Source organism: Dendrobates tinctorius, unplaced genomic scaffold (assembly GCF_039654945.1).
Source record: "Dendrobates tinctorius isolate UK_male_01 unplaced genomic scaffold, ASM3965494v1 ptg000046l, whole genome shotgun sequence".
Lineage (NCBI taxonomy): Eukaryota > Metazoa > Chordata > Amphibia > Anura > Dendrobatidae > Dendrobates > Dendrobates tinctorius.
Window position 1 is genome coordinate 59,131,221 of NW_027361714.1, and position 24,362 is coordinate 59,155,582.

The 24,362-nt window shown below is 41.9% G+C and overlaps 1 protein-coding gene across 5 annotated transcripts in view; it reads left to right on the plus strand.

Moving 5' to 3' along the window:
- The window catches only part of FAM184A (family with sequence similarity 184 member A), a 384,174-nt gene that overhangs the window by 357,166 nt on the left and 2,646 nt on the right, over positions 1–24,362 (plus strand). For 3 of the 5 annotated variants that reach the window (XM_073575923.1, XM_073575927.1, XM_073575924.1), the window contains 3 exons: positions 737–883; positions 9,417–9,534; positions 9,801–9,905. In XM_073575923.1, the coding sequence (XP_073432024.1) occupies positions 737–883; positions 9,417–9,534; positions 9,801–9,905 (370 nt within the window). The remainder of the gene's footprint in view (positions 1–736; positions 884–9,416; positions 9,535–9,800; positions 9,906–24,362) is intronic. The other 2 variants (XM_073575925.1, XM_073575926.1) reach the window with 1 other exon arrangement.

Below are 24,362 nucleotides of genomic sequence, written 5' to 3' on the forward strand. Positions count from 1 at the left end.
GGATTACAATGACGGGTAACAACCTTTATACACAGGATCACAATAGGGGATGTCGCAGTTTTCCTTTTACAATGACTTTTGCACATGCTCATTAGATGCTTCAATGCAAAATATAAGGTCTGAGTCAATCTATTGCTCTTGTATGTACTTGTAAATTTCCAGAAAGTACAGAAAAAATGAGTCTCCAATAGGCCAGTGGCGAGTGTGATAATTACAAGATTTCCTATTTTTTTCTAATACACTACATTGCAATTTAAGGCATATATTTTAATACTTTATGTTATGGTGAGGCGGGTGTGACTTGTGCTGCGCCCCTTAGATATTCCCGAGGACCAGCTGTGGAGCCACTTTACATATAAGCGATCATACGTTACCCTGTTCTCTCTCTGGTTTGCCCGTATACTTTTCACATGGAGTTTGACCAATGGTGACGGCCATACATTACAATGTCCTTCCCTTAGTAGGAAAGGTTTGCGTTACTGTGCATTAGATACAACTGTGATAAATCCCCCTTTTTACCACTTGAATACATTTTTTAGGAACAATTGGGTCTAGAATACACAAGCACTGCTTTGAGTATATCGCTTCATGAAATGTTAAACGTTTGCACAACTCCTGGAACAAAAGCGCTGGTTTATATTTCATGTGAGACATTAATAAAATATGTATAACGGTTAAGTAAAAATGGTTTTCAAAGATGTCTAAGCATACACATACTGAATTTCTTTGAAAAAAGGACACATGAGCAAGACTTAAACAAGAAACACGAGGAAGACCTCAATGACTTAACAGCAGCCAACATCAGAGAGAAGCAAGTTTTAATAGCAGAATTTGCCAAGACGCAAGCGATGGTCGTGGAAAAAAACTCTGCCTTGCAAGTTTCGTAAGTTCCAGTAAACCAAGATACGTTTTTTGAAAATTGCCATTAGTGCAGCTATTACCATTTTTCTACAACTAACCTCAATCACCGTGTTACTAACCAATACTAACCAATTTTGCTGAGCTGCAGTGCAAAGACTAATCAGTCAACATAATCAGCTACAATAGAAGCCTCAGTTATAGTACTCTGGCCATGTTGGTATTGGGAGGTACAAGAAAACAGCCCTATAATTGGGTGAATGCTCTTTCACGATCAATGGCCTGTGTAATGCCGCCATCCAGTGTAAAATAATGCTTATCCTGTAAAATACTCAGGACTAGTTACCAGATAAAAATATAGTGGTTTATTTGGATTCTTCCATCAAAGAAAGGTTATTACAGAAAAACAGGTGAATAAAAATAGGTGAGAGATTGTCCATCAGTTCATAGCAAAGCAATGTGTATTCTTCTTTCTCTCCGGGATCTCACATGGCAAATGGCGTCTGTCTCTCAGTTCGGCTTCTTCGTAGTAAAGTAACATACCAGCTGTTATGTCATGTCATGGCCCAGAACAGATGACATCTTCGTGTCTGTCTCTCATGATGGTGAGGGAAGAAGAGCGACCTCTACAGTTAGCCATGAATTATATACGTCTCCTAAAGCACGTGGTCTCTACATATATGGAGCTGTCTTTCTACCATGAGCCAAGCTTAAAAATAGCCTATGTCGTGTAAGCTAAAGCAATGTACAGAACTGAGTCTTATAAGAAATTAACGGATTATTAATATTTAACATCCAGCCAATGAATGTGCAAAACGCTCATGGTCTTCTGGGCTCACACATCATCCATGTTGACAGCACATCTCCCAATTTAAACGGGATGTTCTGTAGACAACATGCATATAGATATTTATTGACAATAGCTCCGGCCTTCTACAGTTTGTAATCACCTGTGAACCTGTCACGTTATACATGTAGTCTGATATTTGGACATCATGGTGCAAAGAAGGAGAATTTGAGCAGGATCATATATAGGTGTGTTGGAAATGATTCCGTAGAACCTATATTTTATTAATTGAAATCCCTGATGTTTGTATACTTATGAGTCCAGTGGGCGGTGCTACTCAGTGATTAACAGCTATCTCTGCATGCGCAGTCATACAATGAAGCCCGTCGATCACTGCGTAGGACCACGCACTGGACACATGTACAAAAATACACATGACTTCAGTGAATAAATGCAAGGCTTAATGAAACTTTTCGCCAAAAAATGTTGGGGTCCCCCAAGGATCGGTTCTAGGCCCCCTCCTCTTCTCCTTGTACACTGCCCCTATTGGTTTCCAGTACCATCTCTATGCTGATGACACCCAATTATACGCTTCTTCTCCTGACATCACGCCAGCCTTTCTAGAAAACACCGGCGATTGTCTAAACGCTGTGTCTAACATCATGTCCTCACTATATCTGAAACTGAACCTGTCAAAGACTGAACTCCTGGTGTTTCCTCCCTCTACTAATGTACCTATACCCGACATTGCTATTTCTGTGTGTGGTTCCACTATTACTCCCCAGCAACAGGCCCGCTGTCTTGGGGTCATACTTAACTCCGAGCTTTCCTTTGCCCCCCACATTCGATCACTGGCTCGCTCTTGTCATCTGCACCTCAAAAACATTTCTAGAATTCGACCTTTTCTTACTTTTGACTCTGCAAAAACTCTTACTGTTTCTCTTATTCATTCTCGTCTCGACTATTGTAACTCTCTTCTAATCGGTCTCTCTCTTACCAAACTCTCCCCTCTCCAATCTGTCTTGAATGCTGCAGCCAGGATCATATTCCTCACCAATCGTTACACCGATGCCTCTACCTTGTGCCAGTCATTACACTGGCTACCCATCCACTCCAGAATTCAGTATAAACTTATTACCCTCACCCACAAAGCCCTCCATGGCTCAGCACCACCCTACATCTCCTCCCTTGTTTCAGTATACCACCCTACCCGTGCCCTCCGTTCTGCTGATGACCTGAGGTTAGCATCCTCAATAATCAGAACCTCCCACTCCCGTCTCCAAGTGCCGCGCCAATTCTTTGGAATGCACTTCCCAGGTCAATACGATTAGTCCCCAATCCCCACAATTTTAAGCGTGCCCTGAAAACACATTTATTCAGACTGGCCTATCACCTCAACACATTAACCTAATCTATCCCTGTGTGGCACAGCCAAAAGTTTTACCATAACCAGATTTCCCGCATCATGTTCCCACATGCTTTATGCATCCATTAGCCCTCTGTGTCTGTACTGTTACACACTTAACATTATGGCTGATCCAAACAATCAGGGCAACTGTTACCACCCACCTTTCGTGTCTCCCCTTTTTTTCCTCATAGATTGTAAGCTTGCGAGCAGGGCCCTCATTCCTCTTGGTATCTGTTATGATGTATGTGATTATTGTTATGCTGTAATGTCTATCGTCTGTACAAGTCCCCTCTGAAATGTAAAGTGCTGCGGAATATGTCGGCGCTATAAAAATAAAATTATTTATTATTATTATGATTATCTCAATCTGATCAGCTCCTCCTACTTTATATCATCCTGCCTGAAGATCGGATACCATTTTCAAAATGGGGGGTTCCATTAAATAAGAAACAGTCGACTTATATAGTTCTATATAGTGATTGACTTGGACTTGGATCATAGTGATTAATAGATAGTTACATTGATTTACCGAATCTTGTTATGGAATAGTAAAACAATGTGAGGCCCTATTGTGAATGGACCCCTGTTACTAAGGGACTGAGGGATTCCCACAAATACAATCCTTCCAAATGTGACCGATGATGGCCATTCCGTGTGTAACTCACTATTTTCCAAACAGCAAACGGACTTCATAGTCGTTCCACTTGCCACCACAACCAGCACATCATGAGTATGAGATATCCGAGGTGGAACATGCATCTAAGCACCTCTTTAAGAAATGTCTGATTGTAACCTAGCCCATCATCAAGGATTAATATACTACCACTCATTACCCTTCCCAACAATTGTTTACAAGGAAATAATGTCGACTTCTCCCATCCACTTGTCCCACTTTGCTGGATGTCAGGGAATATAGAAGAATACAAATTACCTCCATCCATAACCCCTGAATACCTAGAATTACAAAATGCCCCATTCGCCAGGATGAAACCATTGTATTTCAAATACTCCATACTTCTCTGAATGTTTGATGACAAATTGTATATGTAAACCTATGATGAGATGTTACCTTGTTATAAATTGATACTTTTCTTGCCCCTACATCACTGGATTTTTTTCACAGAATAGATGTCATAATAGCCGCTATTTACCACTTTTACTTTTGTCAAAGCACTAAGGAGAAGAAACTGATATGATTAAAATTAACTGGGTGTAGAAATATATTTGATCATTTTCTACCTTAATGGGATTGTTTCATTAGCACAACGGTTTTGCATATGTCCAATGACAATATATAGATGAGGGGGGTCCTCTAAGAACCAGATGTACCAAGAGTCTTAACGGGTATTTATCAGGGACATCAAGGTGATACTAAGGAGGTATGGGTTGTACTGCGTCAGAACCACAGGTTGCAGTTCTTTTGACTTCCTAGGTGGCCAAGATATGGCAAGTCAAGGTAGAGAGCATGATTGAAGCAAAAAACAAGGATGCAGATGTCAGTGTAAACAGGCAAATCAGTAAGGTCACACATGATCCAGGGTCAAAGGTTAAAGAATATCAGCAAAGTCAAATATATTTGACCAAACAAAACAAAGCAGGAAGGTAATGGCACACAGTCTGCAACAGGGAGAATGCAAATGTCCTGGCAACTCAGAGAATATACTTATTTCATTCCTCCAAGCATGGCGAATTGAGTTAATGCCAAAGAGTTCAATTTCTGTCTTATCTGACCACAGCACCTTCTCCCAATCACTCACAGAGTCATCCAGGTGATCATTGGCAAACTTCTGATGGGCCTGCGCATGTGCCTTCTTGAGCAGAGGGACCTTGGGGTCACTGCAGGATTTTAAACCTTAACGGCGTAATGTGTTACCAATGGTTTTCTTGGTGACTGTGGTCCCAGCTGCCTTGAGATCATTAACAAGTTCCCCCCGTGTAGTTCTAGGCTGATCTCTCACCTTCCTCATGATCAAGGATACCCCACGAGGTGAGATTTTGCATGGTGACCCAGTTCGATGTCGATTGACAGTCGTCATTTAGTATTTCTTCCATTTTCTTACTATTGAACCAACAGTTGTCTCCTTCTCACCCAGCGTCTTATGGTTTTGTAGCCCATTCCACCTTTGTGCAGGTTTTTGATCTTGTCCCTGACATCCTTATAAAGCTCTTTGGTCTTGCCCATGTTGTAGAGGTTACAGTCTTACTGATTAATTGTGTCTGTGGACAGGAGTCTTTTATAAAGGTGACTAGGTAAGACAGATGTCTTTAATGCAGGTAACGAGTTGATTAGGAGTGTCTAACTGGTCTGTAGGAGCCAGAACTCTTAATGGTTGGTAGGGGATCAAATACTTATTTCTCACTGCAAAATGCAAATAAATTTATACAATGTGATTTTCTGTATTTTATTTTTAATATTCTATCTCAATGTTAAAATTAACCTACCCTTTAAATTATAGACTGTTCATGTCTTTGTCAGTGGGCAAACTTACAAAACCAGCAAGGGATCAAATACTTATTTCCCCCACTGTACAGTATGCGCTCCCCCATAGTGCTCTACATACACGTTACTATGAATATGAACTATATATATATATATATATATATATATATATATATATATAGCCTGAGCAGTTGTGTACTGTACTTAGCTTAATGGCATCTTCTTCTGATGCGTTTCACCTCTCTTTTGGTAATTCAGAGGTTCATCAGGGAATTCCTTCAATTAGGACAAGAAAAGGTGACCATAATGAGGATAACAGCTCACAGGCCCAGGAAATATGACTCCACATAGCCCCTACATATAGTGCAAGCCCACACACAGCACCCTAGATACAGTGTTAGTCCACACACGGACCCCTACACACAGTATGAGCCACCAGATAGCCTCCTATATACAGTATGAGCCCTCACATAGCTCCCTATACACAGTATGAGCCCTCATATAGCCTCCTAAATGTTCAGTATGAGCCCCTACAGTGCCTCCTATATACAGCATAAGCTGTTATACAGTCTCCTATATACAGTATGAGTACAGTATTATACAGCATCACGGGCCCCATATAATGCTTCATACAGTATATAATGGCCCAATGTATTGCTCCATACTGTATAATGTTCCTCATATAATGCTCCATACATTATATAATGTCCCCATATATTGCTCCATACAGGATATTGGGCCCATATAATGCTACATACAGAATATGATAGCCCCACATAGTGCTCCATACAGTATAATGGACCCATATATTGCTCCATACAGTATAATGGGCACTGTATATTGCTCCATATAGTATAATTGCTCTATATATTGCTCGATACAGTATAATGGCCCCATAAATTGCTCCATGCAGTATAATGGCCTTATATATTGCTACATACAGTATATAATGGCTCCATATATTGCTCCATGCAGTATAATGGGCTCTATATACTGCTCCATACAGAATAATGGGCCCCATATAATGCTCCATACATTGTAATGGATCCCATATATTGCTGCATACAGAATAATGGACCCCATATAATGCTCCATACAGGATAATGGTCCCCATATAGTGCTCCACACATAAAAAAATAATCAAATACTCACCTCTCCAGTTGCCTGCAGGTCTGTTTTTTTCAGGATCTTCTGGCTCTACATTGCTCAGCACAGAGGGCTACTCATGGCCCCATAGCATGCCGCTGTCACCAACGTTAAGTGAGCCTACCCATACGTCCAGGGCCGTGTTGGTTGTACTGTGATGCGGCACTGCGTCTGTAAATTTGTCAGTATGCCAGTCCGGCCACATCACAGTATAGCAGACACGGCACAGTTTGCTGTGTGTGGCCATGTCTGTTATAGTGACATCATGCAGCAGGCGGCCGGCCCTGTACAGCTGCTGGTGCCATTTGCCCCCCTGTCCCTCGGCTCAGCCCTCCCCTGACAGCAACACCCACATGGAAGTTTTATGGCTCACCTCTATGCCATAGGTCAGTATGGGCAGAAAGGAACAGAGGTTATGACGTAGAGGATTGACACTTGCAAGATGTCATGTGGATTAGCGAGGACCATGACAACAGGGTGTGCAGGATGGCAGGCAGACAAGTGGAGCAGTAAGTAACAAAAGTCACAAAGCCAGAAGTGCAGAAATACACAGGAAGTGTAGATGTGTAGTCAATCCAGGACTATCAGCAGACAGATGGTTAATGGCAGTCATATTAACCCCTATGAATTGTGGATAACTTACCGTAATTTGTGTAAATAGTTCTTTATCACGACATTTCCATGCAGAAACATTTCTGGAGAAAAAAAAAGTAGCTGAAAGAATGCATTGTTCACGCTACGTGGGCTGACAAGGCCATAACTGCCCCTCACTTATTGAAATACCACCAAATTCAATATTGTAGCTATAGTATTTGATTTGCCTCAAATGACTGACTTTAAGAGAAAAGATTGTATATGGCTCATACATCAATATCAATCACTTTGTTTAGTACTTTAGCTCTAACTAAAAATTCTAGTTGTAAATGTGCTATATTGAATTTGGTTGTGAATAAGTCACCGTGGTTCAGTCTACTTACCAGCTATTCTGCGTACAACCATCCTTGTGTCGTCATCATTGTTCTTTTATGGGCACTGCTGTCTTCCATTAGTTGAACATCGACAGCTATGAAATTGCAGAATTTGTAAATATATTTCATTGCTGCCAAATCTCCATGCTATATAGATCCCGTGTTGAAACCTAATATATTACTAGGTAAGGTCTATATTCAGATATGCTAATATACAGTAGGTGAGCTTAGAGCTGAAACTACATAATTTGAGACTTTCATACCAATTTTTTACAGAATGTCTCTTAACCTTTATGCCTGTGCACAAAAATCTGGCTGCTATTCAAACAATTACAGAAGCTGCTAGCGCTTCTGAGCGAGCAATCAGCCATCAGACGAGAAGGGATCTTTATGTTGCACGTCTTCATTCTTGATTTTTCTGCTTTCCAGTAGAGTATTGATTTAGTTGCTGTTCCTAAAATGATGGAAGGCTTGTCATATTTATTTTTCGCTGTAGAGAACAGACATTGGCCAATTTAAGTAGCAGCTAGCCGAAGACATGAAATAAAAAGACATGAAATGAGAAAAAGAGCTAATAATGGTATTTCCACATGTTTGTGGAGGGTCTTGGCAAGTGGACATGTGACATAAGGAAGTGCTCCAGAGAGACAATATCTTTGTGGAGCTTCTATTAAAGATCCTTTTAAAATACTCTACAGTCATCTTATCTCAACCCTAAAATGGCTGAAATCAGAGAACTCTGAAATCTTTACCAAGGGGGCGTTGCTCACAGGATGCTGGGGGGCGGGCATGCCTTTAGGCTGCTAGTTATAATTATAATTACCTTGTGAACCCCACCCTCTTGGTCCATATCTCTGGAACCATATCCGCAGGGATAAAATAAGACCAAGAAGTGGCCACTTCTGACCAAGCAACCGATCCTCTTTAAAACTGAATTGTTCCCATCTTTTCATTCGGCAGCTCACTGCCATCAGAGAATTATAATAGTGCTGCCTTTGTATCATGGTAGAGATCAGCTACTTTTACGCTATTTACTACTATAAAAATACAAAATATTTCTATAATAATATTATTATTTAAAGAAATACTTTGGAAAAATCTGACAGTACCATTATTGGCTGAATGGAGGTGCCCATACTAGCCACAAAGTCTTCCTTACGTGGTCTCCTCTGATCAGGAGACTGCAGATGTTTTCTTCCAGGACAGTCCTGCAGCCTTTGTGTACGCTAAAAGGTACTGTCACACTTAGCGATGCACCAGCAATCCCGACCAGCGATATGACGCGGGCCTGTCACACTAAGCGATATCGCTAGCAATATCGCTATAACGTCACTGTTTTTTGTGACGTAGCAGTGATATTGCTAGCGATATCGCTGTGTCTGATACTTGCCTCCGACCGCTCCCCCGCTGGTTATCGCTGATCGCGGGAGAACGTCCTGGACTGTTTCTCGTCGTCAGCTACCGGCTGGGGCTTCCTGCTGTGGAGACGAGCGACGCGTGGACGCGGGCGGGAGGACATCAGGATCGCCGCGTCTGACAGGTAAGTAGCGACCCCCGACCCCTGCGATGTCGCTGGTGAGATCTGCCTGTGTGGCAGCTCACTAGCGACCACTTAGTGATGCACCCGCGATCCTGACCGCGTCATATCGCTGGTGCATCGCTAAGTGTGACAGTACCTTTACAGCTTTCTGCATCATTGTTAGAAAATTCTAATTCTTATTTTTTTCATCTGTTCTAGTGCTTGTGCACTTTGTTTTCCATCACGTGTTAACTGAATGAGGACTCACTATGTTGTATTGTATATTAAAGGTTATCAGAAATGGAGGAAAAATACCAGAACAGAGAGTCAAGACCTGAGGACATGCAGATCATCTCTGAATTAAAAGACATGGTTGCAGAACGGGACCAGCTTATCAAGAAACTAATTGTGAGACATATTACTGGACTTTTCTTTCCTAAAGAGTTTGCAAGTGTTTACCACCAGGACCCATTGTCATTAACAATTCAGTGATCTTTAAATAACTGGAGCCTCATAAATAATAGCAATTCCAATCAATTATTAAACAAAGCCACATTTACAAGCGAACAATTTGAGCTTAAAATATTAATACTTGATGTGTTTGAAAGCAATTATCTGAACGTGCAAAACTGTGGGAAAGAAGCACAGTCAGAATGACACTTTCATTTTTGCAGGAAGACAAGAAGTTCTATCAACTGGAGCTAGTGAACCGCGAGACCAACTTCAACAAAGTGTTTAATGCAAGTCCTAATGTTGGCGTTATCAATCCTCTAGTAAAGGTATGTCATATAGTGGAACTGAATAAGGCTTGAACAATATACTGTATATAGTTGTGTGTTTGTACATATATATATATATATATTTGTATTTAAATTTAAACAGATCTCTTTATAGATGTATATATTCACACGTGGTCAAAATTGTTGGTACCCTCGTTTAATGACAGAAAAACCCACAATGATGACAGAAATAACTTGAATCTGACAAAAGTAATAATAAATCAAAATTCTATGAAATGAACAAATGAAGGTCAGACATTGCTTTTCAGCCACCTTTCACAGAATTAAAAAAAAATAAATCTCATGAAATAGGCCTGGACAGAAATGATGGTACCTTTAACTTAATATTTTGTTGCACAAACTTTTGAGGCAATCACTGCAATCAAACGATTCCTGTAACTGTCAATGAGACTTCTGCACCTCTCAACAGGTACTTTGGTTCACTCCTCAAGAGCAAACTGCTCCAGTTGTCTTGTGTTTGAAGGTTGCCTTTTCCAGACGGCTTGTTTCAGCTCTTTCCAAAGAAGCCCAATAGGATTTAGGTCAAGAGTCATAGAAGGCCACTTTAGAATAGTCCAATGTTTTCCTCTTAGTCATTCTTGGGTGTTTTTAGCTGTGTGTTTTGGATCATTATCCTGTTACAAGACCCATGACCTGCGACTAAGACCAAGCTTTCTGACACAGGGCAGAACATTTCTCTCTAGAATCCCTTGATAGTCTTGAGATTTCATTGTACCTTGCACAGATTCTAGACACAATGTGCCAGATGCAGCAAAGTAGCCCCAGAACATAACAAAGCCTCTTCCATGTTTCACAGTAGGGACAGTGTTCTTTTCTTGTTATGCTTCATTTTTCCATCTATGAACATAGAGCTGATGTGCCTTGCCAAAAAGTTCCATTTTTGTCTCATCTGTCTGTAGGACATTCTCCCACAAGCTTTATGGCTTGTCAACATGTGGTTTGGCAAATTCCAGTCTGGCTTTTTTATGATTTTTTTTTTTCAACAATGGTGTCCTCCTTGATCGTCTCCCATAAAGTTCACTTTAGCTCATACAACGACGGATGGGACAAACTGATACTGATATTCCTTGAGCTTGAAGTTCACCTTTAATCTGTTTAGAACTTTTTCTAGACTCTTTTGTTACAATTTGTATTGTACATCCCTTTGATTTGTCATCAATTTTCCTCCGGTGGCCACATCCAGGGAGGTTGGCTACAGTCCCATGGGGTACCATCATTTCTGTCCAAGCCTATTTCATGAGTTTTATTTTTTTAGAAATTCTGTAGAAGTATGGTTGAAAAGCAATATCTGACTTTCATTTGTTCATTTTCATAGATTTTTTATTTATTACTACCTTTGTCAGATTCAAGTTATCTCTATCACCATTGTGGGTTTTTCTGTCATTAAACAAGGGGTACCAACAATTTTGACCATGTGTGTATGTATATATATATATATATATATATATATATATATATTGTGAGGTAGCGCTGTCATGTAAGTAAGGGGTTCTCGCTTGCAGCGATCGAAAAACACATCCGGCACAGGATTTTCCAACAAATCATAGTCTATGAGGTTTATTCATCCTTCATAAACCTCCAGCAGCAATATACACAGCATTACAGGAGAGCGTCCATTATACAGGCTATTTAGCCCCAGGGTTATCTCACCCACGTCAGGGTTCCCATATGGCTGTTTCTCCAGGCCGCAGAAGTCCACTCACTCCTCAGGGACTCTCAGATACTGGCCGCCATTACACACACAGCCGCTCCACAGGCTGCTGTTAGTGAGGAGATCCTTCTCCTCACGGGACCTTCCAAACTGGACCAATCAGGTCCCAGCATTCACTCCATGTGACCTAACCTGGCCACATTATATGGTCCATAGCCACGCCCACCGGGTCACATGACTATGACCTCACCACAGGTCCTTCACACAGACATATATACTTTACAATAGCATTCATAAACATACATATGTCTCTATCTCAAGGTCACCCACCTTGAGATACATAATGGCTCTTCAACCACTCACACTCTTGGGACATCCACACAGCGCCCCCTCGTGGACACAGTGGTCATTACACCACAATATATACACACACACAGTATATATATAAATATGTAGTGGATATAAAAAGTTTGCACACAAGTGTTAAAATGCTAGACTTTGTCTTGCACAAAATCATACCAAGAATTATGTCAGAATGTCAAAAATTTTTCTACCTCTAGGGTATGTGCACATGTTGAGTAGTTGCAGCAGGAGAAACGCAGTGTGACATATGTGCATTTTTATGCATTTTGTATTTGAGTTTTTTTCTTATCCAGTTGAATGGCTGAAAAATGGCGAAATAGTTGACTTGCTGCCAACCAAAAAACACTCATGGTTCAAATCAACAAAGAAAAAGTATGCAGCATGCGCATGAGATTTCAAAAATCGCATTCACCTTGCTGATATTTTAAAGTGCAGTTTGTTTTCTATGCATGAAAAATGCGCTGAAGAAAACTCAGACAAAATGTGTGAACAAGCCACCCATAATCTGTATAAATCCATTGACAAACAAACTGAAAATTTTAAGGAGGAAAATAAAAATAGCATACTAAAATAATATGGTTGCATAAATGCAAACACCCTCATATACAGTAATTGGGGATTTGGTTGTGTCCAGAAACAGGCAATCACATTTAAACTTATGTCAAGTAGTTGTCAGTACACAGCTGCCAACATTTACAGTGACTCTGATTAACCCCATGTAAAGTTTAGCTGTTCTAGTAGAATTTTCCTAACATTTTACACTAAAAGAGATGTTCTGTAAACAACTTACAACACATCAAAGGGATTTCATTGTTGGAAGATATGAGTCAGGAGAAGGGTTCAAAATGATTTTGAAGACATTAGAGTCGGTCATCAAGAAGTGGTTTAAATTTAGCACAACAGTGACCTAAAATTACCTAGATCTGGACATCAATCAAAAATTGATTAAGAGACAAAAAAAATTTGTCCAGGAAGCTGCCAAAAAGCCTACACCAATAATAAAGGAGCTGCAGGAATTTTTGGAAAATAATGGAAAAAAATTATCCAAGCCCGCCTATGTTTTGCGAAAAATCTAACTCAAGTCTGCCAAAAGCATGTGGCAAAACATCTTATGATCTGATGAGACAAAGGTTGAACTTTTGTCTATAATTCCAAAAGGCATGTTTGGTGTAAAGTCAACTTTTTGCATCACTAAAAGAACATCAATCCTACAGTAAAGCGTGGTAGAAGCAGTATTTTGCTTTGTGGCTGTTTTTCGGAAGGTGGAACTGGGCTTTAGTCAAAATCTAGGTAATTATGAACAGTTCCAAATATCATATATAACCTACAGAAAAATGTGTCACACGCTGAGAATAATAAAAAATAATTTTATTAAACATCATTTAAAACACATCAAGTGAATATTGTCATAAAAATCAGAGAAAATAAATGAAATAGGACATCTATGATTGATGGTATATAAAAAGTACATACAAAATATCTTGGGGGAAACCGAAAAAGAGGAATGTGACTGAGAAATGGGTTACATTAATAAATTGTAAAAGTATCAGAACAAGAAAGATGTTATACAATAAAATTACCTTTATTAACAAACATGGTAATGGTGGCACTAAGGCGCTCACAAAGAATAAAATAAATACGTAAAAGATATAAAAAAGAAGTAATCTGGTATAGAGGGAACACAGCAGCAAAGTTGGTGAATAAAGTGCGGTGTGCCAGCAGCAGAAAGGACACATGTGAATGTGCACAAAGATAGTCTGAATAGAATAAAGCACAGATTGTTCTACATATGTCACTGCAGGTCAGTAGATAGTATCATACATGAAGTGGCATTTATGCAAGCCATTACACATGGAGAGGATAAGGGTGATTTGTATATATGTATTACAATCCAGGGTTATAAGGAAGCATAATTCAAAATGACAAAATCATATCAATATCAGTGTAAAACCATCATCAAGGAAGTGAAAGACCAGTAGTAAGGGGCCATGGGTGTAATGAGTGATCCACAAAGGGGCACATTTATGTGGAGGGATACATACCAAAAAGCTGGTGTGCCGGATGAAAAGACCTGTGGCGCCAAACCCCAATCTTGTGTATCTAACAGTTAATAGCTATAAGAGGAATGGCAAAACCAGCCAGCGAAAATAGAGGCTTATGTTCAAAAGTAAAACTTAGCATTTATTAAAGTATTAAAAACTCCAAAAGTATAGACAATGTGTTATAAATGACTGTTAACGGGACCTACTCGTGTCGACAATCTGTCTTACTCATGGTCAGTCTCGTCTATATACCTTTTTTGTAAATAGGTTATCTCAGTTAATTTTGTAACAAAACCTGCTGGCCTCTGCTAAAACACTGAAGACAAAGAGGAATTTTACCTTTCAGCACAACAACAACCCTAAGGATATCTCCAAACCAATTGGAAGTCTGTTGTTTGGCCTAAAAAGGGCTGTACACTGGAGATGTCCTCGCAATCTGACAGATCTGGAGCGCTGCTGCAAGGAAGAGTGGGCAAAAATTGCCAGTTCTAGATCTGCCATGCCGATAGATGTCTACCGAAAAACTCTATAGATAGAATACTGTCATAAATTCAAAGAGTAATTCAACAAAATATTAGTTTAAGGGTGTGTATGTTTATTCAATATTATTTTAGTTCTTTGTTTTTCTTTTTCCACCCAAAAAGATTTCAGTTTTTTTGTTATATTTACACTCGATATAATTTAGTTTCACATGACAAAAACTTGGCATTTTAACAGGGATGTGTAGACTTTTTTATTCACACATATTTATTTATTTGTTTAAATATACTCTCCTTAATATTGAAATTGAAACACTGAGAAGTAAAAGTATTAAGCAATTCATCCAAGATCCATTGCAGGCAATTGTCGACCAATGACCTCTAAGATATTCACGATGGAAGACTAGTCTAGAGATGCTGCAGACCATGTTAGCATCTTTAGACCACACAGGCTCCTCACAGTAGCACGAGAAACACGCGTCCTTGTGTTGCTGTGTTGAAAAACGGTTTCTAGTACTCTTTGGTGAAAATCTCTTACATCATAAATCATCAATTGCAAATAGAGCTGCCAGCAGTGGATCTTGATGATTTGCGTGCCCAAGTGCATTCAGCATGGCAGAACATTTCTCAGACCATCATTAACCCCGTCAACCACAGGCCATTTTTCGTTTTTGTTTTTTCTTCCCCCTTCTTACCAGAGCCATATTTGTTTTTATTTTTTCTTCAATATGGCCATATGAGGGCTTGTTTTTTTGTGGGACAAGTTGTACTTTTGAATTATGCCATTGATTTTATTAAAAAGTGTACTGGAAAATGGAAAAAAAAAATTCCAAGTGCTGTGAAATGTAAAAACAAAAGCGCAATTCCACAATTTTTTTTTAATTTGCCATGTTCACAATATGATAAAACAGACCTGGCAATGTGATTACCCAAGTCAGTATGAGTACGCAGATGCCAAACATGTATATATAAAAAAAAATTTTTATTTATTTAGATGGTGAAAAAAAATCTGAAATTTGTATGAAAATTTTGCTTTTGCCACAACTTTCATTTTTTGGGTTATGAGGCTGGGTGAGGGCTCATTTTTCGCGCCCTGAGCTGATGTTTTTACTGATACCATTTTGTTGTAGGTACAATGTTTGATCGCCTGTTATTGCATTTCATTGCAATATTGCAGCTGCCAAAAAACATATTTCTGGCATTTCAACATTTTCTCTTTGTTCTGTTTACCAATCGGATTATTTGATTTTACATTTTGATAGAACAGACATTTCTGAATGCGGCGATACCAAATATATGTTGAGGGCTTTTTTAATTGTTTTATTATCAATGTATTTTGTTGTAGGTACAATGTTTGATCGCCTGTTATTGCATTTCATTGCAAAGGCAAGCCCGGACGCCTGCCCCAAAGGGGCTACAGGGAGGGCGCACATGACTAGGGAGGGATGCTAGGTCTGAGTGTTAGTGAAGGGTGAGGTGTAGTGCTTTTGTGTTTGTGGGGAAGGTGTGGGTTGGAGCTATGGGGCTTATGGTGCAATGTGAGTTGGCAGGGAGTGGTCAGTAGTGCTTTGTGTTTGTGGGGAAGGTGTGGGTTGGAGCTATGGGGCTTATTGTGCAATGTGAGTTGGCAGGGAGTGGTCAGTTGTGGGATGGATATATAGGGCAGAACTGTGGGGGGATGGTCATTCCTTACCTTGCAGACGTCCGGAATCGTCAGCTCCTCACATCTGGGACTTCAGCTTGAATCTTTGGATCCAGAAGATGGAATACCTCGTGGCACAGATGAAGAGGATGATGGAGCAGCGCGGCCAGCAGTGGATGAAGGAACAGCTGCAGCGATGGTCTGGTGATGGCGACGGCGGAGAAGATGGGACCCCTCTGCCTCCGAAGCGGCAGCGACGATCACGGCCTCCTGAGCACCTCAGCCCGGAGTTAAGTTTGCAGCGGAGGATGAGCCCCATTAGCAGACCTGTTGCAGAAGACATCGCGGGGCCGGAGCCAAAAGTCGAGAAGCAGGCAGCAAGGTAACGGGGTGGTGAGTGACGTGGCCGGCCTCCCCTCCATTTCGGATCGCGGCACACAGTGGTGACGTGCACGTCGTGGCCACGTTACCCGGCGTGGTCACCTGACCCGGCGCGGTCATCGGCATCGGTGGACGGCGGTGACGTGACGCGGCAAGGAGCCCGGTGGCGAGGTGGTGTGTGACTTCACCGGCCTCATTTCCTTTCTCGCAGCGCTGGGGGGAAGCGGGCGGTGGCTCGGTCATGTGGCCACCCTTCAGCTGCCAAGGGCCACAGGTCATGTGGTCCGGCGTCGCGTTCCCCCGGCGTTGGGTGCCAGATTCAGGAGGTGTTGCCTGCGGCTGGAGCGCCAACCTCCCCCCCTGTTTGAGGCTCCGAGCCGGTGACTTTTTGCCATGCGTTCCCGGACAGACAGTCGGTCTGGGCGCTGGCGCTGCGGCCCAGGAGGGCTGCAGTCGGCGTAGATCCATGGAGAAGATCGCAGTTGCGGTGCTCGACGCGGAGGACACGTGACTGCTGTTCCGTGGGGTTCCGCGGAGTCAGCCTAGTAAGTAAGGCTCACTTAAACCTTTATTAATGTCTAGATTATATTGGTTGGGAAGGGTGTTGCTACGTATGGTTTCGCACTAGGGTAGTAGTTGGTTTGTCACGGGGTTTCGGAACGATGCACGGCTGGTCCATGTAGCCAGCGTTCAAATCTGCGAGGGAATGGTTGCTTTGTGGTCCAGGAGGCCGTTTTGTGCACTTCATGAGTGTTGGGTGTTTTTGTTTTTTTTCATGCTAGTTTGTTTTCATGATAGTGGGTATATCTATAGTAAGTAAGGCTCACTAAGGCACACTTAAACCTTTATTAATGTCTAGATTATATTGGTTGGGAAGGGTGTTGCTACGTATGGTTTCGGGTGTTTGTCTGGGGGTTCGGAAAGATGCGCGGCTGGTCCATGTGGACAGCGTTCGAATCTGTGAGGGAATGGTTGCTTTGTGGTCCAGGAGGCTGTTTTGTGTACTTCATGAGTGTTGGGAGGTATTTTTTAATTTCATGCTAGTTTGCTTTTATGATAGTGGGTATATCTATAGGTGACGACATCATTTTATTTTGGTTAGTATAATTGTGCTTGCATTCTCTGGGTGTTTGTGTATGACTGGTGGTGATTCCATGGCGGTTTGAGTAATTCAGGTGGTGATACGGATATTGGCAGAGCGGTGGTGGATAGCCATATCCATGCCGGTTTTATGGTTTATTGTTATAGGCATGGGGTCTTTGGGCTGGAGGATTATCGCCGCGCCTAGTATTTGATAAGGGTTGATGTTAGTTCACTGATGTGGTGAGCAGTTTTATCGCCGCGCCTAGTATTTGATAAGGGTTGATGTTAGTTCATTGATGTGGTGAGCAGTTTTATCGCCGCGCCTAGTATTTGATAAGGGTTTGATGGTAGTTCACTGATGTGGTGAGCAGTTTTATCGCCGCGCCTAGTATTTGATAAGGGCTTGATGGTAGTTCACTGATGTGGTGAGCAGTTTTATCGCCGCGCCTAGTATTTGATAAGGGTTGGATGGCAGTTCACTGACGTGGTGATCTGTTTGGGTAGTGCATCGGGTGACTTAATCTTTCATGTTACAGTGGGGTGTGTTCTATTGCTGGTCAGAGGTGAGGGGGTAAGTGGTCGAGTTTTCATTACGGTGTGTTTTATTTATATGCCGGGTTCGGTTCTCCAATACGGGCTTTGAGTGTACTAAGGGTTTTCATGATCACTAGGGGCATTTTGGTTTGTTGCGGCAGACGTTCTGGTGAGGTCGAGATGCTTGGGACGGCAGATTTTTTGGAACCTGCCTTTCTGGCAGCAATGGATGACATTTCCCCCGGGGGGCTTGGAGCTGACCTTTTACCGGATTTGTTTTCCTGGTTAATTTCTGGGGGTACGTAGATATGGCGTGGAGCTGGGGTTTTATGGTTGGTCAATGTCCGGTTGTTGAGGTCCGTGGTTTGGTTTCTGTGTGGTAGTCGGGGATTATCTGGTATTAGGGATGGTGCAGTGCTTATTTTCTGTTCATAGTCCAACCTGGGACTACTATCTGGTATTAGGGAAGGTGGTGTGCTTATTTCTGTTCATGGTCCAACCCTTGACTACTTTGGGTTTCTTCATGCTCAGGGCGTAGTTGCGGTTATCATGTGTTTGGATAAGTCAAAGTGTTTGATTCACCTGGGGCCCTATGTCTAAGTCAGGTTAGGTTAACGAGTACATCGTGTCAGGTCGGGGGTCGTTATTAGGTTCCCGTGTATATCGCGCTGCTGTTTTGGGGGGTTGATTTTGGTTATTGAATACGTGGGGCTACGATCCACTGGGGGTTTTTGCATGATCTGCAGTCATATGGCATTCTTACGGTAATTTGCTGGTCGTGGCTGCCCTGGGGCAGTTTTAACAACTTTTGTACATAAGGACTGGTGGGTTCTCACTGCGGTTCTTTAGGGTTGCCGATTGAGCTTTTGGCAGACTGTATCGGGTGGTATTTGTTACAGCCGTTGATTGCAGCTACGTAGGAGTTTATTATACAGAGTGGATAACTTTTTTTGTTACGATGGGCTAGGAGGTTTATTGTGGGTGCAGCTGGTCCTGCTTTGCCTTCTGGGTATACAGCTCTCCTTAGAGTCTTTTCTTTTTGGGTGCCCCCGGACGGGGGGGCCAGGGTGAAGTGTTGCGCAAGGATGATGCAACATTTGAGTTGGGTAACCCAGCGTGTGCTTTACTGGTCTCGGGGGTCCTGGTTGGTGAACGGTTTGTTTATCCAGCGGGTGTTGTTCCATTTGTCAGGAATTCTGTATAGAGCATGAGGCAGGACATGTTGTTTCGATGGCCGTGTGAATGGTCTCCCGCGTGGGTGTAGCCCGTCCGGCAATACATGGCTATGTCATTTATTCCGTTATGCGCACTTGTCAGGACCGGCTGGTATTATGGGGACACGGTTGTGGTGCAGCGCTGCTGCGGGGGAGGTGTACTTTAGGTAGTGAGTGAGCAGGTTGCAACTATAACATTACTTTCATTAATGTCGGGCTGGTGGTACGCTGTGGCAGGGGAAGCTAGTGCGATGTGCATTGACTTTTAATGATTCTAAGGACCTGGTAATCATCTGGGGCTGTGCTCCATTTGGGGGTGCTTTTTGCGGTGCTTTAAGGCTGAGTGGTGGACAAGCATCGGGCACCGGTGAGTGCAATGTTTTGACGGATGGCCCGGGTTTATGGTGTCTGGGGTTTTCGGGAGACATGATGTGTGTCTGAGTTTTCCTGGACTTCAGGTGGTGTGGAGTCGCTTTTCTTTCTTTTGTGAGTAGTGTCGAATCCGCAGTTCAGCGGGGAATGGGTGCGGAGTACATCTCACTTTTGCTAAGAGGGTGGCAACAATAGTGTTGTGATTCTGGGTTCGAAGTGCACGGGTGATGCACACAATTAATTCATTCCGGGTCGTGGTGATTACGGGGTGGATTGGTTTATGTTTTCTAGTTGGGTGGATATTTTAAGATAGATGCTATCACGCAGAGTTGACGGGACCAGCAGCGTTTTGGTACTGCACGTGTGTGGTGGAGACTTGGTCGCTGGGGGGTCAAGGGGTTTGATCTGAGACATCGGGCCTGAATGCTCCTGCCTGGGAGCCATGCTCGTGTTGTTGTTCATGACTATATAGTGGGGCACTGTCGGAGGTTGGGGAACCAGTGTAGGTTCTGTTGTTACGTCTATAATGGTTGGCTTTGATTATTATCAGGTGGAGTGCAATTTTCTGCCTGGGAGCCGTGCTCGTGTTGGTGTCCATAGGGGCTCCTGTTTGGAATGACTACATAGTGGGTTTTACTGGGCACATTTTCAAGAATCTATCGGAGGTTTGGGGAACCAATGTAGGTTCTTTTGTTCACGGCAATAATGGTTGGCTTTGATTAATTATTAGGTGAAGTACAATTTTCGGAGGCGCCTGCAATGTTGCGGTCTCAACGAGGCAGAGGCGGCGGCTCAGGTTGGGGACTGGTCGCGCAGGCGGTGCATAGGATTGGACGATGCGGTTGGCTAGTTGCAGGTCTTGGGTGTGGCTCACCTTGTTGTACTGGTATTTTGGTGTAGGTTGGCATTGTGAGGTCTAATGGGGATCAGTTTTGATCGATTGGTCTTGGTACAGAAACATTGGTTACTCGAGCCGCAGAGTCGGCTCGGGTTGGGGTTTTTTGGTGGTGGTACTTGCACGTACAAGGTGTCATACGTGCTCGCGGTGGCGGAAAGGAGGGGGGTATTTGAAGTCGGTGGATTGCACAAAGAGCGGGGGGGTGAACCCAGTGCAGGAGCGGGTTACCCCTGGTGGTGCAATGGTATACTTGGTTAAGGTGGGTCCCAGCTGTGCTGGGTCACAGCGGGACATGTTAACGTGGGACCCTGCTGTGTTGGGTCACAGCGGGGCATGTTAACGTGGGTCCCTGCTGGGCTGGGTCCCAGCAGGACATTGGTTGGGCAACACTCGGCTGGGTGTCCTCGAGCCGGTGTGGTGCGGCTGGTGTTGCAATCATGTACAATGGACTCTTCATTTACCCCCCTCCTTTTGCTGGTGGTTATGTTTATGGAATATTTCTACATTTATGGATAAAATGTTATTGCTTGTTTGGTGTTAATAAACGGGGCTTCTGTGGCCTTTTACATCCAATGTCACGCAGTCGTGTCTTATTTAAGTTAAGAAGGGGTAAGTGTGGGTTTTTGGGAAGGGTCATTACAGTGAAGCCGTCAGTCAGACTTTCCTAAGTCATGTTGCAGCTGCCAAAAAACATATTTCTGGCATTTCAACATTTTCTCTTTGTTCTGTTTACCAATCGGATTATTTGATTTTACATTTTGATAGAACAGACATTTCTGAATGCGGCGATACCAAATATATGTTGGGGGCTTTTTTAATTGTTTTATTATCAATGTAGCAAAAGGGGTGTGATTTGAACTTTTGTGGGTTTTTTCTATTTTTTTCATATTTTTAAAAACTTTTTTTTTAACGTTTTGCTTTATTTAATAGTCCCCTTAGGAGACTTGAAGCTGTGATTGTCCATTTGCCCGTGGCATTGCTATGTGTCACAATCTCCTATGAGCTCCTGCCAGGGGGCGAAATTTACAGGAGGATCATAATGACAGGCACCGGGGTCATCAGCAAACCCCCGCTGTCATGACAATCATTGGTGCGATCACATGGCAATGGCACCGATGCGCGTGATGAATGACGCACTTCCAGACAGCATGTGTTAAATCCTGCTGTCAGTGATTGCCAGCAGGATTTAACTGGTTAACAGCCGTGGGCAGAGCCATGTTAAAGGCACATGATGACTGATTAAATGTGCAGGAAAAGATGTAGGCTCGGCAATGTCGGCATGCAAAACAAAATCAAAGGCAGGGCAGGAACACAACATATGATGCAAATATACGTCATATGGCGCAAAGGTGTTACTAATCTCATGTATTGCTGCACGTGGCACTCATACTGAATACTAAATAAACTGAGAATAATATGTATAATAAATATTCAATTTGTGATTTTCATAATTCCACTACTTATCCTTCTTTGTGTTGCACCTTCAATGTTGAGGAGTGTTTCCACACAACGTAGTGAGACTGTGATAGGACAAGTGGTTGAAGACTGCTATATTCATTATACAGGGTGATGCAGAAGTAAAGGCCCGTAGCTAAAGTAACACGATAAATGGCCAGTGACTGAAAATCAATGCAAAATTTGCTCTGTGGCCCATCGCAACCAATCACAGCACAACTTTCACATTTTAAGAGCCAAATATAAAATGTATTTACTTATTATGACATAAAATGGAGACATTAAGCAAGGAAAAGCTTTTTGCACATTGGAATTGGCTACAACAGGGTCTGTTGTGACAGTGCAGGGAAACGTTCAGAATAAATTTGGTAAATGTGCTCCGCATAGAAAATGCATTTCACATTGGGTAAAGCAGATTGAAACCATTGGGTGTTTATGTCATGGGAGAAGTCGAGGCCAGCCAAAGACTTTGGTAGACGAGAGTAAGCAGGAATTCAAGCTGTGTATGAGCGCAGTCCTAGAAAGTCGACCCGGTTGACCAGTATGGAACTACAGGTGCCGCCAACCACGGTGTTGTATATCATATGAAAATGTCTGTATTGTAAGCCATACAGGTTACATCTTCAGGAGATGAAGTGGTACGGTCAGTCAACACAATGCTAGGATTTGCCCTTATCAAGCACATGATGGACTCACTAAAAGTGAACTTGTTTTGTGTACTGAGCAGGCACAAAGCCTAAAGCTGCCTACCTTTTTGCTGCGGATACTTTCACTGGCCACTAATACCTGGGCATCTTAAAAGGAATAGCACTGGTAAATCCACTCTTCCTTTAGTTTTTTCAGCAAATTGGCTTAAGATATAACCTTTATTTAAATCAACACTATAAAAACATTTAATGGATTTAATTAGGAGGTGTTGAGTTGTTATAATCTTCTTTGTGACACCCTTTGGTTTTGCTAATTTGACCCTTGAGAGCCTATAGGAGCTCTGGTGACTGAGGTCAAATAAAAAAGTATAAGCTGGCAAGCAGACTTGCTTTGGAAGCAGTAATCCGTTTCTTTTCTTTTCAGTGTACATGGAACATGCAATAGCAATTACCGTATATGAGAAATCTAGTAATAAAATTGGAACCACAGTATCCAATATTAGGCACCTCTGTAACTCATGAAAATTGTGTCAGTTTTTTTTGGCCTGTGGGTAAGCTGCAATATCTGGGTATAGTGCATTTGCCAGTTGTATATGAAGCTTCAATGCACGATTTAGATTCATTTGGTATATGAAGCTTTAATACATGGTAGATGAATAGCAGTAATATTACCTAAGGCATCAGTATTGGATCCTTTTTCTGTCTTGACAACTGTTTTTAGACAAATATAGGGTTGCGTGGATTAATACTGTATCACCTACCAGTTTTTTTTCTTTGGTTATCTGTTTTTTGAGCACCTTGAACTTTATAGAAATGTTTTTATAGTGTTCATATAAATAAAGGTTATATCTTAAACCAATTTGCGTCTTAAAAGGAATGGCGACACCTGAGACTGTGCATCACTGAAACAGTGGAGTCCATATACGAGTATATTCAGGCACATGTCTTGACAGAATTGACCTACCGCCTAGATATCTGCCGTGTCACCAGTGGAAATCACTGTGGACATGTATAGTGTATGGATAAAACTTGGATAGTGAGCCTTTTTTATGTTAATAAACTTATGTTCTCTCAGTTATTAATGAATCACCCTTTTTGAATCACCCTGTATATACAGTATATATATATATATATATATATATATATATATATATATATATATATATTATAACAATATCACAAAGTCAAAAGTGTCGAAAATGCAGACAGAACCCCTGATGGAGGCGCGACATGTAAGCTCTGTTCTCTCTGATCTCGTACATGCTATTTTTAATGCACATATGCATCTGCAGTGTTTTATTGTTGTATTCACAGCAATTAGTGTAGACTTCATTAAAATTTACAGTGGGAGCCAAGAATAGTGAGCTAAAATACCATGGACATTTCAGAAAGGAAATCTGGACCAATGCACACAAGGCTTGGAAATATCAGCTCCTAATTAGAATAGTCTAACTTTAATGTTCCATTTAGCAATTCTGCTATTAATTAGTAAAACACATCCAGGTTACTTGTCCTGTTTGGCTCATCAATCGCGTCTGGTTAGTAAATTACACACATCGGTGCCTTCTGAGTGTTCTCCGCTCCTTGGGCGAGAAGAGGTAACGCAGCTTTATGTGCATTAACGCTACAATGGTGGCACGTTGGTAATAAGTACTCATGGCTGGTATTAGATATT